General features: G+C 40.8%; 1 protein-coding gene across 2 annotated transcripts in view; it reads right to left on the bottom strand.

Annotated features, from left to right (window-relative positions):
* The window catches only part of SLC39A8 (solute carrier family 39 (zinc transporter), member 8), a 73883-nt gene that overhangs the window by 30812 nt on the left and 25808 nt on the right, over positions 1-17263 (bottom strand). For both annotated transcript variants that reach the window (XM_012655383.1, XM_012655382.1), the window contains exons 3-6: positions 15727-15889; positions 8259-8428; positions 5765-5887; positions 5114-5278 (exon numbers count right to left, since the gene is read on the bottom strand). In XM_012655383.1, coding sequence (XP_012510837.1) covers positions 5114-5278; positions 5765-5887; positions 8259-8428; positions 15727-15889 — 621 coding nt within the window. The remainder of the gene's footprint in view (positions 1-5113; positions 5279-5764; positions 5888-8258; positions 8429-15726; positions 15890-17263) is intronic.

Below are 17263 nucleotides of genomic sequence, written 5' to 3'. Positions count from 1 at the left end.
CCTGTAGACAGAGAGTGGAATGGTAGACACCGGAGACTCACGTGGGGAAGGTGGGAGAGGGGTAAGAGGTGAGAAATTACGTAACAGGTACAACGTACACTATTCAGATGACGGTTACACTTAAAACCCAGACTTCAGCACTGTGCAATATGTCCATGCAACAAAGCTGCACTTGTACCCCTTAAACTCGTCCATGTGAAAAAGAAAAATGCAAGGATGAAAAAAAGAAAAAGACAGCGGTATTGGGTCAAATATTCCCAGTGCTCCAGCCCCCTTCTGTTCCCACTCCGCCTCCCACTAGGCAGCCAGTGGTACACGCCACCCTTCTTTCCACCTCCACGCGAGAACGGAGAGAAACCAACCTCCGCGAAGACCCGCACACAAGCCCCACACACGTATACGCCCAGTGCTTCCAATCAGTTTTCTGTATCTCATCCTTGAAAAAAAGGAATGCTTTCCATTTTCCTATGCAAAATGTATATCACTGCAGTTATGTTACAGAAGGGCAGAGAGTTTGTCTATTCGGTCCCATTGATGTATATTCCCAGTACACACAAAAATGCCAAGTATATATGTTAGGTCCTCGATAAATATTTGTTGAATGAATTATGTGTATTTAAACTCTCATAAAGACCCAAACACCTCAAAACTGTCATCATTGTATTCGTACAGTATCGTTTCATATCATTGACAAAGTCAGTCTCCCTAACATCATCACGCTTTGCAGCTAAATTCTACTTCGTTACGCCTCAATTTTAAACTTAAAATTCACAATAGTCACCTTCTAAAAATTGCTGTCATTAATTTCTCTTTTATTATAAAAATAAGTGGATCATATCGCTTTATATTTACTAGCATCTACTTTTAAACGAAAGCACGAGAGATTATTTCATAAAGGAGAGACGGAGTCCTCCTGCCGGAGGAATGAGCTGGAGGGTCCCTCTAGCGGCCTTGAGGAGCTAACACAGTCCCCAAAGCACCCGACGCTCCCCAGCAATGGAAACCCAGCAAAGGACGTCCTCCCAAGGCTGTGGGCTGGAGAGAAAGCCCCGCCTGGCTGCGTAGATGCTGAAATGACTCCTGCACGTGGCCAGACAGGAAAGTCAGAGGGAAAAAGCAAAGCCACGTCACAGGTGCGGCGTGACCCATCAGCCAGCAGCGACAACCGAGTAACTGAAGAAACAGAATCTTGCACTCTCCTTGCCCATTTCCTCGTTTCCTCCCATTATCCTCACTGTCCCCAAAACATGCCTGTCCGGACAGGCACGCGGGTGCCACGGACCACTGTGCTTCACATTCACTGGGTCTGAAGCAAAGGTACTAAGGAAACCTTAAATCATTTTGTCTAAATATTTAAAAGTTACAGTCAAGCTAACTGCTAAATAAGATATCCTCCAACTGCAATTAAATATGCTTCTATGACGACAAAATCAAAATGTGGAAAGCTATGGTTTTTATATGACTGAATACAGACAGAACACCAAAGACTAGTAAATTTAAATATTAGTGCACATCTGAGTATTCTGTGATGAGCCAGAATTGTTTGGATGAATAATAAAGACATCCCTAAGTTATACGTTTTTTTTGTTTGTTTTGTTTTTTTGAGGCAGTCTCAGTCTGTTGCCTTGGCTAGAGTGAGTGCCGTGGCGTCAGCCTAGCTCACAGCAACCTCAAACTCCTGGGCTCAAGCGATCCTCCTGCCTCAGCCTCCCAAGTAGCTGGGACTACAGGCATGCACCACCATGCCCGGCTAATTTTTTCTATATATTTTTAGTTGTCCAATTAATTTCTTTCTATTTTTAGTAGAGACGGGGTCTCGCTCTTGCTCAGGCTGGTTTCGAACTCCTGAGCTCAAACAATCCACCCGCCTCGGCCTCCCAGAGAGCTAGGATTACAGGCGTGAGCCACCGCGCCCAGCCAGTTATACGTTTTAATTATTCTACAGTATTTCTTTATCTTCCTCTATTTCTGCAAAATCAAGAAGCATGCTGTTATAATCTATGTTTTCACATAACTTGCGTTCTATTGATAGTAATGCCAAATTAGACTCCCCCTTCCTTAACTCGCTGTAATTTTTAGATAGCTCCTTATTATTTTCGATTTGGAATAACTTTGTTGAAGCAGTAGCAAGCGGAACTGTCAACAAAAGCCTTAAAGCCACACTTGGACTCAAAAGAACCATGGATTTTACTATGAATCACTTTAATGGGATCACCTAGGTTAATCTTTATAATATAAAATATTAGAAGAAATTACGATCGCTTACATTGCAATACCTACTCTCTTAAAGCAATATCCAGGCCTTTACATTATTTCTTAAATTTCACTTCTTTCCATTTTTTGAGCAATATAAAGAAAACTGAAAATAGCAGTCTGTTGTTCCATTTGTTTAAGTCTCTATTTGAGACTATACTTCTAAGCAAAATGGCAAGAAAACAGTCCCCATAAGAAATCAGTGTCGGGACTATGTGTACGCCCCGTCTCGGGGCCTGATGCACGGCCGCCCCCCGGACACGCGCCTGCCCTGCTCTCTTCAGCTCACCTCCTGTGCCTGCGAGTGTGTCCCCAGAATCCCAGCTCCGCTCCACCCTCTCACCAGATGGGTAGCTTTCCCGGGTTTACAATTCCAGTTGTTCCCATTTGGAATACTGAAGGAACCGTGCCACTCTCCGTGCTGATGTGGGGAGTCCAGAACCGTCTAGAATCCGGTTCCCTCTGATGTGACCTGTTTGGTTATTCTCAAAGCCTTTATAGATTCTTTTCCCGGATAGCTGCAGGGTTGGTTCTTTCTCATTATGCAGTTGTCTGCTGACCTTTTGAGGGACTTTTCCTGACCAGACAATCAAAAGAAGAACCCACACATCACTCTGACATCACAGTGTTTTGTTTCCATCCAAGTATTATTGCTATCTGATATTTTCTAGCTTTGCTTGTTTCTATGTTGTTTCCACTGAATAAACTGTAAACTCTACTAGAATTTGTTTGGTTCTGAATCCCCAGCGCTTAGAATGAGCAGATACTCGACCAAGTTTTATTGAGTAAATGAGCGAAAGCCAGTATGCCAGCACTCCCTGTGAGCAGCGGAGTAAAAACAGCCTTCTGACTATATTTCTAAATTATGTAAAATAGGATCATATTGGGGACTCCATCTTTGTCCTGGTGCTTAGATCCACTGCAGACCTGTCTTCCGGCCATAGATAATGCTAACCCAGGAGCCTTAAAACTTTAAATAAAACTTTTGAGCAGTTCAGTTTATTTGTTAATTATGACAAAAGATATTTTAGCCTCTTACAAAAGCTAGAACCTTTCGCAAACATTCTCCTGTCTAAATGTAAATTTCCTATCAGCTCATTCTGATACTCAAGGTACCTTTAGAAGCTAGCTTTCCCTGGAAGTTTCGTAAGAAGGAGCCTTCCTGAAATCAGGAGAATTCACACTGAGGTTCTACTATGGTCAAGAAGGTCGTCAGCCCCTTAAATATTTCAAATCCCAAACTATATCTCTTCCATGCTTTGTGTGACAGGACTTGGGGTCCCAGTGGAGATCTCGGTCAAGGTTGGACCAGGTTCAAAGCTCCTCCATGGAAGTGTGGCCCTGCCTAAGGTTATCCTGTTAACTCTGGGAAATGTCGAAGGACCTTCCATAGGAGCAAGAATTCATGTTAGGTTCCAAATCTCATGACAGAGTATCCCTCTATCTTATAGTGTCTGAAGAATTATCAATCGATGTTTAAGTCAGCAACGCAGCTGATCGGCACCACTTGAATCACTTGTCAGAGTTCAGCCACCATTTCACTGTGATCGAGTATTTGCCAAAAGCTTGCATCAGGCAACTGGAACGTAGACACATAGTGTGAGGCAAGGTTTTAACGATCATTCTCTAGGTTCTCTCTGCTGTGCCCTGCATTAAAGTATATCCATAGAAAACAATATCCTTGGGCAAATTATCTTTCTCCTGCTACAAAAATTCATATTTACTAAGAGTTAATGTTGTCATCTTGTTTCTAGTAGAGCAATGACATGAGGGAGGCAGCACAGCAAAGTTTCTGAGAACACAGGCTTCAGCATCAGACGGCCTGGGTACTGGTCCAAGCTTTGCCATTTAGGAGCTGTGTGTCCTTGGGTTTGTTATTTAAACTCTCTAAGCTATTGTCTCCTAAATATAACAGAACTTGTCCCCTAGGTTATTATGAGGATCAAAGAGGTAATTCATCTAACATTCTAGGCGTGGTCCTTGAGCATTTAATAAATGTTAGGTATAATTATTATAAATAATTGTCTATTTGAACATCTCCATATCTTTGCAAAATCTTGGCTGAAATTCATTATATTACATAAACTAATTTCCTCTTAGTGCTAACACAAAACTGTCTTTTCAAATACACTTGAGATTTTCCTTAATCACATAGAGAGAAGCACATGACCAATCATGTTTTCTCGTTCCTCCTGTAGCTTGGCTGTTCCATGAGACATCCCAGTATCTCTCCAATAAACTCTTTGTACATATGTAATTTGAGTCTGATTCCCAACACTGGAAATCAAAATAGTTCTAATACATAGGAAATCATCCCTACAATGGGCAGTTATTATAATAAGAAAATGAGATCAAACAATTAAGTACCTAGCATAGTACCTGGCATATAATACTTGCTAAAGAAATGGTACTTATTAATAATATTATCTAGAATATGCAGATACGAGTTCTAAGTCATTTAATTAATAAACACAATTTTAATAGCTTACAAATCTTCTTTCTTCTTACAGTTCCAAAATTACTCCAAAGATTCTTTGATTTTGGACCTTGAAAGAATTATAAAATAAAATAAATGCTGTGAATTAATTTTGCTACATATTATTGTATAAATCTAAGTGAGAGACTCTTGTATGGTGACTATCACAGAGAATAATGAAGCCCCAGACCCCATGCTCCACAGTTTCTGACTTAATTCACTTGTTCAGAGGGAAAGAGGGAAAAGAACACACTTAGCCAACATCCACAGGAATGAGTCTGACATACTTAAATGTACGAAATGCTCACTTGGCTGCGTGCACAGCAGTTGTTACACGGTCCAAAGAGGGCAGTATGGTGAAGGGAGAAGGGGGTCAGCATATACCTGCAGAGACACCACACTGACACTGTCAAAGTGGGTGTGTCCGTTAGGCTCTGTGACAGCAGGATTTGCGTAGCACGTGACACCATTGAGACCAGGTAAGGTTTTAGGTTGACGGGCTTTTTCTTGAGGACCAAAGTCATCAGTATGGAAGTGGGTATGATCATTCTACATGGGAAAACAAAAAAAGGGTGAAGAGGTTGTAAGAAGAAAAAAAAAAACATCGCTCATACAGACAAGAAAATAGAGTTTACTGCTTTTCACTCAGAAAATTTTTATGTCTATTCTTTATGTAATGAAATCTTTTTAGATTTATAAATTTTCTCTCTCTTTAAATGTATTTTCATTTATTAGATTCTGTTGTTTCTGTTTTTTCATGTTAGGGTACATGTACTTTCTTATTCTGATGAATATAAATGGAATACAAATTATGCGCATTTGTTCTTCACCATTAAATTGTTAGTACTTGTTCCAAATTCTACAACACGAATCAAGTATTTCTCTAATGCTTGTCAAGATATTGACTCTTTTCTTTCTTCTCATATTCACAAGTCTAATAACTGGACTGTTCATATAATTCTAAGAATAAAATTCCTGCCTGTATTTGCCTATATAAAGTAGCTTTAGGGGTAAAACATCAAATGTTTAAATTACCTCACCATATGTCTTCAATAACATCTTAAGCATTCTTTCAAAAAAGAAAAGTAAGTAAAATCCACCAAACACAGCAGCTGCCTTCTCAACATAGTTGTCAATTTGGGGATTAAATCCAAATGCCTGAGGGAGGAAAGAAAAAGCAATTCAAGTAAAAACAAGTAGTATAACTTGATTTCTGGAAAATAATACCATAATTTCTCAGTATACAATTTTCGCCAAAATTCTAAGTCCATCTTCACATACAGGTAACATTAGAAATTTACCTGCCAAAATCACAAAACAAAAACTCTGAAATTTGAGTAAGCAAATTGTATGAGATGTCATAGAAATCTTATAACCAGAAGAAATCCCCTGAAATAAAGCCAGCATAGGATCTTACAATTGCCTAACTATTACAGCACACTTACAGCAATATTTGCCTTCAAAGAGTAAACTTTCAACACCAAAGACGCAGAACTGATTCCCATCTTTGGAAGACAATATTAGGTCTAGGCAATGAAGATCAACGAGACGATTACCTACGTTCTCTAAAAGTAATACATTTGCCCATGATATCCAGAGTCAAACTTTTAAAGCAAATATGGCAGGCCACTTGGGTTAGTGTTTTCCCAAGAGAGATCCTCTTGTACCTAGAGAATCCTGGTAAGTCCTAAAAAGGTAAATAAACCAAGAACTAGGCCCAAGAACAACAAAGAAAAGAGTGAAAATTGCCCCCAATCTCTCTCTCTCTCTCTCTCTCTCACACACACACACACACACACACACACACAAAGAATGAAATAATCCTTTGTTTAAAGGACAAAAAACAAGAGTTAGAGTTTGAAGTTACGAACAGTCAAGGTATCCCTAACAGACAAGAAAGAAAACTTAAAAAACAGATAAAATAGGAGGAGAGAGTAATATGTGAAAAACTGCAACTTTACACCATTCCACGCACTGAAAATCTCCCCTCTGAAGCAGCAAAGAGGACGTCTGGGTTCCTGCCCTACGTCTGCCTCAGAAGAGACCTCGTGGCCACTTCTTCATTTGAGCAACTTCCCCGTACCTGTTTATACAGTGCAAAAATGGTGTAAAAATACCTGCACCATTGACCTAACACCGAGGTTATAAAAATAAAACAACAAAAGGAAAAGAATTTTGCCAAAAAAAATAAATAACTCTCTATGGAAATTTGAGAGATTATCACAAAGACAGATTTTTTATATTGCTACATTTCCAATAAAATGGAAAACCTTAAAATCATAGATGTAGCATCTCCAACCCATATGTAATATCAGTTTGTTTAATTTAATTTGACCCACGAAGCAGATGAGATAATAACTACATATACATATAATATTGTATTATATTAAATATATCACACACATTTAATATACTATGGTTTTTTAACCAGAAAATCAGTATGGTCATTCTACCTTTGTTACTAGCCAATTGTATGGCTATCATCAAGTCATTTTCATTTTTTTTCATCTCTACAGTTGAGGGTTTGAAGTAGATATTCTCCCAGGCCCCTTCTAGACCAAATGATGATAATAATAACAAATCTACAGCTCTAAAAAATTGTACCCTCATTTTCATACATAGCTTGAAAACTGAAAGAAGCTTTAGTTATAATTTTATAAAAATTATGAGATAAGGGTGGAACTCCTGAGATACTATTTTCCCTCTGGGGCTCGTCTCTCCCTCTTTGTGTGTGCACTGTGGACAGACGGACAGCGTCTATGCGTGGACAGATTTCTCCAGTTCCCCTTTGTGGCTTCCTCCTGTTACTACCTCCTTCTCTTTTCCCTGCTCTTCAGCGTCCCCTCTCTTTTCCTCTCGCTTATTTTCCTTCCCCTGTTTCTCCTCCATATACGGCTACAATGTGTATTTGAACTCAAGCACACATATTATTTTAATTGAATAGGGCCTGTAGTCAATGTCAGATCAATGATGCATTTATCAAAAGAAAAAAAATAAGTTGCTATTTATTAACCTTCAATTGATTTTTTTTCCACAGTCAAAAAAAAATGAAAAGATTTGTCAACCACACTCTCGTTTACCCTCTAGTCTTCTCTAGCTGTAGTAGATATACGAGGGAATTTGGTGCTGTATCTTAAATAAATTATAAATTTGCATTAGACATTTGCAGTAAATTTAACACTGCATGCCCTTTAGAAAAAATAAATGAATAATGAAACAGTGTGTAGAAAGATTAAATTTGCCAACTGCAAGGCAGAATAAAGTTCTAAGGCCTTCACAGGTGCCCTCGAACTGTCTGAGCACGTCCTGGCAGCTGGCATCCTGGAATGCTAATTTTGTCTCTGACACTGAGATCCACTGCAGCTTGGGACGAGCCTCTACAGTAGCTGTGATTCAGCTCTCTCTTAGCCAGAACGCTAGAAACCAGACCATAAAATGCTGTGAGAATTATGGAGGCTATAAATGTACAAAGTGCTAAGACACTCAAAAGAAACAATTATTCACAGAAACAAACGGCCAACATCCTTACCTCTGGAATAAGTTGGAAAATTGCGTTTGAAAAAAGAGTCCCAATAGCCAGCCCCACAAAATAGGTCAAAATCTTTGGGAAATAAGATTTCTTTATCAACGGAGTCAAAACCAATCCGAGGAGAGACGCCAGATTAATAATTGTCACCGACAGGAATCCGTATCCCCAAACTGTGGGTGAGAGGGAGGGGAGAGAAGAAATCAATCCGAGCAAAAGGGCCAAACGAAGCTTGAAACACGCTTAAAAGCATCTTTAAAAGCTTCAAACGGATATCTTCTTTAGAACAACAAAATCTTCTCAGTGAAAATTACATAGAAAACCGAGACTATCAACGTAGTACAGTAAGCATTAATAATGCTGCGTAAATAGCAATACTGCCTATGCTTTCATCAGCCCTAAATCATCATCATGGGATTAAAGAGTTTTACAGTTTACAGGGAATTTGTCACCTAGAACAGTGACAAACAGTCTGAGGTCCAAGGCGCCAAGCCACCTAGTTTCCCCTGTGGCTCAAGGTCTAGTTTAAAACTCAGGCTTCGGGAGGGATCCAGAGGCCATGTGAGCTCCAGCGACAAGGAATGAGATGGTGGCAGAGCGCAGGCGTGGAGATGGGTCAGGGTGGGTTAGCTCCAAGGTGACCACGCAGCCGACGCAGAGCTTGTCGGATCACTTTCCTGAGGACAGCACCTCCTGGGATTAGGCGGCACCTCGGGCCCCCAGCTGGGGCCTCCTGGGCCCTACGGTCGCCTCAGGAAGTGAGCACACGGGCACGGAGGGAGTGGCTGCACCGCACGGCTGGCCCTGCCAAGCACGGACTGCGAAACGTCCTACGCGGAGGAGATGCTGGTGACAGAAAGGGGTCGTACATCTTTCATCTCTCTATACGCAGCGCCTGGTATCCAGCAGGTACTCAGTAAGTGTTGCTTAGAGTAAACGAATGAATGTCATCTTAAGCTCTAGAGCTAATGGCATGTGTGATCTATTGCCTTTGGGTCTCAACCTCCCCCTCTTGATCCTAGAGCAGTTGGTTTAGAGACAAAACGGTAATGCAGGTGTGACACACCCAGGACAGCCCCCTCCGGCAGGGCGGCTGAAACGCAGTATGGCCCTGGGCACCGCACAGCACATGGCTTTGCCTGTGGCCCCGCACGCTGGGCGCAAAGCACACTGTGGAAGACGGGAAAGCCGCCTCTGCGTTGTCAGACCTTTAAATATCCAGAGAACATCTTTAAATGCTGGGCCGCTTTCCTCATCGGCACCGTCGGTGGAGCTCACTAGTGACACCTCCCACCCAGCGAGCGGTCGCCACGTGCCAGGCACCGGCTGCGCAATCACCGCGGACCAGCACTTCGATCCTCACAAAACCCCGAGAGATGAGCACGACTCTTACTTCCTTCCTGTGGTTAAAGAAACCAAAGCATATGGTGTCCAAATACGCTGCCCAGGTCACGTGGATAGAAAGCCAGATTGCAAACCCTGCCAGGCTGGCCCACTTTTTTTTAGCAATATGCTTCATTACTCCTGTACAGGTAATCTAATTTTTATTTATTTATTTTTTACTTCAGTATATCATGGGGGTACAGATGTTTAGGTTACGTCTGTCGCCCTTGCCCCCCCCAAGTCCGAAGTAATCTAATTTTTAAAAAGCCCAAGTATTGTATTTTTACAACGCTGTAAAAATTTTATCCTGAATCATACTTCATTAATACAAGATTCGTCACTATTATTCTCAGCCCAAGCAATTCTGTCTACAAATAAACTAACTTTTCAAATGTTTATTAAGCCTAGGATTGGACCACATCACGGTTACCGCCAACAAAGAGCTTGCGACCTTCTGCTTTAGGAGCTGGGAACATGTGTATGCACACACACACACACACACACACACACACACACACATACAGTGGAACGAAGTAGCTTGCGCTAAGCACCAAATGAAAAGGACAGATAATAAATAGTGCTATGTCACCACGAGAATCATCACAGCATTGACCACGATGACTTTATCTTCTCCAGACGGTCTCCTGGAGTTTCAGATCCTGCCCATGCCCTACAAAGTCATCGGGCGGCCCACCTCGTCCCCATTTATCACCTTATCGTCTGAAACAATACGACCTACTCCCCTCGGACTTCCACTTGGAGAAAGTTCTCAATCCCACACCTTCGTGCGACATCCACATGGACATTCCCTTAACACACACAATCTTCTGTCCCATCCCCAGCCCACGCACACTCATTCAGGTGACAAACATGTACAAGCTGATCCCACACAACCTCTCCAGAGTTATTTGCCCCTTCTCGATATGGCCTCTACCCAGACCCAGTGTTTTCCCCGCTGAGCATCCTTTCACGCCTTTGGTTCCGTCTAGAAACACCCTTCTATCCTCACTGCCTGCGAGACTCATACGTGGCTCTCCAAGCCAACTCCGAGATTTCCTCTAGGAAGCTTCCTGGCTCCTCTAGATAGCAGTTACTCCCTCATCACGATTCCCACAGCTCTTTGTTTAAAGCTGATTGGTCCGCTTACCATTTCTTGTGTGCTGCAGTAATTTTATCACTTATGCGTTTGTCTGCATCATATCATGTAAGAGGGGCTATGTTTTACTCATGCCAAATGCCTAGAAAATTGCCCAGCAAGTAGCACACATTCCTTGCTGAATGAATTAATGAAGGTCCCGTTTCAAGGTGCAGCTCAGAACTCTGTCAAAAGAAAAAAGATACCAACCCATCTTCTCATTCCATCTTTCTAACCTTCCTTGCCCTGGTGCACAACTAGGGGACCGTGGGGGTGCAGATCATCACGTTCTAGGCAGAATGCACAGTCTCCCTTTCTTGTATTGCTACTAATGGAATATTATTCAAAAAAAATGATCCACTTTTCCACTCAACTGGGGCACCAAAGAATAAATTGGCATGAAAATATTCCTCGGACCTCTTCATCTACACATGGGACTTCCTCTGATGATCTGTTTCGGAGAGGGTCCCCTCTACTTCTATGTGAGCTCTGAAAGATCTTCAATAAATTTCTAAGGTGTTTAGTGACATAGCTAACATTTATTGAATGCCCACTCTGTGTTAAGATTGTTCTGAGAATTTCATCTCTATTCTATTTTAACTCATTTAATTTTCACAACAACCCTATGAAATAGGTACTATTATTATTCCCATTTTACAGATGGGAAAATATGGTTCTGTCATGATCCCCATTTTACAAATCTGCAAACCACCCTGAGTTGAATTTCTACCCGGCCCCACTCAAACGCAGAGCTGCAGAGAATGGCGGCTGATGGCGCGAACTCTGGAGCTGAAGGATTTGTATCTGAATCCCAGCTCTCCCCTTTACTGCCATCAGGGGTTGGTTCTTTGACTTCAATAAGCTTCAGTTTTCTCATATTTAAACTCCATTTCATAAAGTTTATACAAGAATAAAATAGAACCAATCAATGCTGCCCTCGAAATATAGCAAGTCTTCAATAAATGTTGTTTATTATTATTTCTTTAAAAGTTAGTAAGTAGATCATCATATAAATTTCAGCTCACTTAGTTCACCTACACAGTGAAAAGAACAACACACTAGGAAGCAGGAGCCCTGTGTTCCCGCCCCGCCTCAGGTGTTGTACCTACAGGCAGCCACTCAACCTCTCCGGAGCTTGTGCTTTAACCACTGCTTGTATTACAGAGCTGGACAATACGACCTTCAAGAATGCCTCGGACGAAATTCTATTATTCTTAACTGTTGTTTGAAATAAACACTATTCTGTGACCTCATCAAAAAAAATAAGGCAATTTTGAACCATCCAATTACTGCTAAAATGTAATTAATTTATCTCCTAGAGAATTTAATTTACCATCAGTTTACTGCACTTATCAATATGATTTTATAAAACACCTGAAAGGCAACTTCAAAAATAACAAAATACGAGGTCTCTGGGAAATTAGATTATTTTGTCTGCCCTCTGAAGTGTCTTCATAAAATTCTTATATCATGACCCCCTGGGATTGCTTTTTGTTTTTTTTTTATTACCTTGGATGAGTTAAGACTTGACTCTTTATGAAATGAACAGTTATATCAAGAATCAAGTGTATTTAATTATTTTAAGAGTCATTTCTTTGTGGGAAAAGAGTAGGATTACACAGGGGCCAGGGAATGGGGTGAACCTACGAACACATATATAAGAAGAACAGAGACATATTCTTTTCAATCTGGGCCGGGCACTATTCTAGGCATTTACACACATTAACTCGTCTGATATTCCTAGCAATTCCATAAGAAGGTACTACTCTCACTATATCCATTATACAGATGAGGTAACTGAGGCACAGAGATATTAAATAATCACGCAGCTGCACTAAAATAAAACAATTTAGATATCACATCAAAAAGGTAATATAGAATGAGACCCAGTCTCTACAAAAAACAGAAAAATTAGCCGGGCATGGTGGCACGTGCCTGTAGTCTCAACTACTCGGGAGGGTGAGGCAGGAGGATCACTTCAGCCCAGGAGTTTGAGGCTGCAATAAGCTACGACAATGCCATTGCACTCTAGCCAGGGTGACAAAGCAAAACCCTGTCTCAAAAAAAAAAGGCAGTATATGGCCAAATTAAACATCTTAGGTAATAACAAGTACTCCACTAGTTTCCCTAATTCCCCAGAAAATTTTTCATGTCTTCTCCCACCCTGTCCCATCCCACTCCAGCCCCATTTCAATTCCTAAGATAATATGCACCCTAAGAGGCATTTGTCTTTTTATTGGGTCCTCTGTCCAAACATTCAGTGCCTTTCTGATCCTTTAAAACTTAGAATTGTTGACTTTCCCATTTTATGACTTTGTAGTGTTGACCCTAGAATTCTTTCTCTTGCTTCCTGCTTTTGACCTCCTGGTAAGAGGCTACTCCTGAAATCGAGTATCCCAGGCAATTGGGGTTAAAACCACTTTTGAATATCAGTAATTAACCTGCAGGGAGTAGAGGATTTGCTTTTTCTGAAGCCTAATCTCCTGTACCCAAGAATTCTGCACAAGTCAGATACATTTTATTTATGTAACAGACCCAACTAATAGGCCTAATACAGCGCCTAACTCTGTGCCAGACAATGTTCCAAGCACTTTACAACTGTGAAGTCGTTTACTCCTCACAGCAACCCGATGAGAAAAGTACTATTTCAGATGAGGAAACTGAGGCAGAAAGAGGTTAAAGTCATGTGCCCAACACAAGCGGACAATTACAGAGCTGGGATTTGAGCTCCGGTAAGCTGACTTCAGCGTCACTGCTTTTACTGCACTATACTAGCAGTAAATGTTAGTATATTAAACAGGCTTGTAGAAATATAAATATAACTTCAGCAAAAATATTTGCTCTAACAACTAGCAATTGTTCAAAATGGCTGTTATTTCAAAATTCAAATTATCATTACTCACAAAATTGCTAATTATGGTATAAATTATGCTTGGTGATTTCTATTCTTTGTATCTATAAATATAGAATATAAATGAGAACATAGGTTCCGAAGCCAAGACAGCCTGGGTACAATCTGGCTCTACCATATACAAGTCGTGCAACTTAGAACAAATGACTCTAAACTCCCCATACCTTGGTTTTCTTCACTGTAAAATGGGAACAGTGGTGCCTGCATCATACAGTTGAATGAAGATCGAGTGAGTTAATATATGCAAAGTACTTGGAACAGTGCCTGTCACACAGCAAATACTATGAAAGAAGTGGCTATTATCATTGTTATTTTTGTCATTGTTGCTATTCCTGTTATTCATATAGAGAGAGATCAAAGTGTACGTACACAAAGGAATCCAAAAGTAAGGAAAACAGGCACTTTCTTTGCCGAATCTCCCTTTTCTTCCCTCCCTTTCCTCCCTTTATCTATATGTCCCTCCACTCTGGCGAATCTCCAGCCTCGACCTCTTTTCTGAAGCAATCTCCTCTCCAGACGCCTGCACGCCAGTACCTCATGGACACCCCCGCTTGTGGGTTTATGTCAACGGCTCAAAGTGACCATGTCAAAAATTACGGTCTTGATCTTCACCACTCCCCTCTTCCACAGCAAAAGGCTCCTCCCCAGGCTTCTCCCTCCCAGGAAATGGGACAACCGTCCCTCCCACCTGTCTGGCTCAAACCTTGACTCATCTTTCCCTTTCCCGCGTCCAACCCAGAGGCAAACTATTTCGGCATGATCTCCAGGTAGAACACTCTTTCACAGATTCGAATAAATCATGGCAGTCCCCTGCACAGAACCCTCCAGTGGCCTCTCACTACAGTCAGAATAAACCCCAATCCATTTACCCCCCCCCCCCCACACACACACAAGGCTCCCCCACCTGGCCTCCATCTCCCTCCAAGAATCACCTCCTCCCACCCTCCCCCCTGCTCAGGAGGCTCCAGACACCGGCCTCCTGCTGCTCCTTACTCCAGCTCTGCTGGCTGTTCCGTCCCCAAGAATGCTCTTCCCCCAGGAAGACCGAGCCTTGGGCCTCTCCTTCTCCTCACTCCGGGCTCTGCTCAGACGGAATTCCACCAGAGAGGGCTCCCTGACCTATCTAAAGTCACACTCACCCATCGTCACCTTCTGCGCCTTACCTACGGTATTTTCTTCATAGCACGTTTCACTCTGAAACTACATTATTTATTTGTTCGTTTGTTTAATGTTTATTATTTCTCTTCTTACTACATTATAAGCCCTAATAGATCAGGGTATTTTTCTTCTTGTTCATTACTGACTCCTCGATGCACACAACAGTGCTTGGGATATTGCTCAATAAATGTTTATTGAATAAATAAAGCAAAATTAACACACCCACCTGGGGTAAGTTAACAAATTTAAGATACCAAGAAATTGCACGTAATTGTCAAAGAGACCCCCTGAACAACTGGTTTATCTGATTAGTGAAAGTACTGTTCTGAGTGTTTAAGCAGGTGAACTGTGTATTAAACACATACTTTTTCTATTTTAAAATTTCCTTGCAGTAGATCATTTCTTTAAGATGCAGTACATACGGCAATACTACTATAGACATTTAAAATAGTTGCTGGCACTTTCTTTCACCTATGAAAATTAAAACAGTAAAAACTTGGTCCCTTAAGACTTAATCTAGAAGCATGCTCATTCCCTATCCCTTCACTGACAGTAGCAAATAAACTGACAAGTTTTAAAATAATATGATAAGCAAAAGGTAACAAAAATTAACTGATCAATTATAAGCCAAACAGTTCATGTGCGAGCCAATACGCACAACATAAAATATACATTGCTTACTTATAATTTTGACTCCACAAATAGAACATAACTTGCGAAGCTTAAATAAGTTATAATTCTTCTCATCCTCAATATTTTCAGAATGTAAGTATCTTACCAAGGGTTCTTTGCAGATTAATTAAAAGTAATAAAGCAGAAAAAGAGGCATGTTAACTTCATTTCGTGACTTTCCAAGTAAATGAGAGAAAGCGCTTCCAAAGTACCTTCTGAATGACTCGGTTTTGTTTTGTGCTTGGGCCGATTCTCGCAAGGGTGAAAGTTCAGTTGCTGTACGACTGCTGGACAGATGACAGAGAAGTTTGAGATGGTTACTTGGGTGGTATTTGAAAAGCCATGAAGGGAAAAAATGTCTTCGGCAGATAAACACTGAAATAGAATAAACAAGGAAAATGCATGTGTTAATATAGCAAAAGCGAGCAAGCAAAGATACTACGAAGAGACACACTACTTCGTCTAGACACCCAGCACTCAATCTTTACACAAAAACCCACTACAGAAATGTATGGGCCTCTAAAATTGTAAGACAGTACACATCCGTTTAAATCTAAAAATAAAAACAGTAAAACAGTCTTCCTTATCAACAGCCTACCTACAGTAGACAAAAAGATAAAAATTGGCTTGAGCATGTCCCAAGACATTTTCGTAAATAAAAAAAACACCGATATCATTCAAACAAAGGGTTTTAAGATGATTTTATATTTTCAGTCTTTAGTTTACTCTTTTTTAGATTGCATGAATGTGTTGTGTGGGCTACTGCAGTGGCTGTCTACAGCTTTTCTTATAGACCAACACCTGTTCCTTCCAGCTTCCTAGTTAAGAAATTAATCCTTCTATACGGCAATAATAATTCCAATATAGAAAAGTTGTATTAAAACACGTCTTTAGCACAAAGTGTTGTTTGCTGAAACATTTATTATTCTGAGTGATGGTGGGTAGCTTTTCTATATGATATAAAGTTGGGCTATTTAGAAATTCATTAACTATTAATGAGGAATTGACTCTGCATTAGAAAAAAACCTCTGTGAAAGTAAATTTTTAAAGGTATCATTTTATTCTCGGGCACATTTTAACTATAAATTATCTTCTACATACTATTTTCATTGTTAAGAAAATAAAATAATACTAACAAATGTCATAAGAATAATAGAGTGTGAAAAAGATCCACTCACTGAAATAGAAGAGTCTGTCTTTAATAAATGCAATTTAGAAACGTTCTTTGCACGCTTCAGCCAAGACCTAAACTCCACTGAGACCTTAGCTGTGTGCTGTGGGCTGAATTATGCCCCCCCCCAAATTCATATATCGAAGCCCTAATTCCCAACGCAATGGTATTTGGCGATGAGGCCTTTGGGAGGTAATTAGGGGTAGATAAGCTCATAAAGGCGGGGCCCTGGTCCACTGGGATTAGTGCCCTTATAAGAAGAGACACCAACAAGCTTGCTCACTTGCTCTCTCTCTACATATGAGGGTTCAACAAGAAGACGCCAACCCAATGAGAGAGCCCTCACCAGACAGCAGCCCTTCTGGTACCTTGGTCTTGGACTTCCAATCTTCAGAACTGTGGGGAATACATTTCTGTTGCTCAAGCCACTTAGGCTATGGTATTTTGTTATGGCAGCTTGAGCTGACTAATGCACAATGAATGGTATTGAAAACTCAAAAGTTGATGTTAATTGTTTGACCATAAGGTGCTACAATTCCCTCTGCAACAGAAACAATGAAATTAAAAGTGTCAGATTT

Source organism: Propithecus coquereli, unplaced genomic scaffold (genome assembly GCF_000956105.1).
Source record: "Propithecus coquereli isolate 6110/MARCELLA unplaced genomic scaffold, Pcoq_1.0 Scaffold475, whole genome shotgun sequence".
In the NCBI taxonomy this organism is placed as follows: Eukaryota; Metazoa; Chordata; class Mammalia; order Primates; family Indriidae; genus Propithecus; species Propithecus coquereli.
Note: the sequence above shows the minus strand (reverse complement) of the source record. Positions and strands in the feature narration are given on the sequence as shown.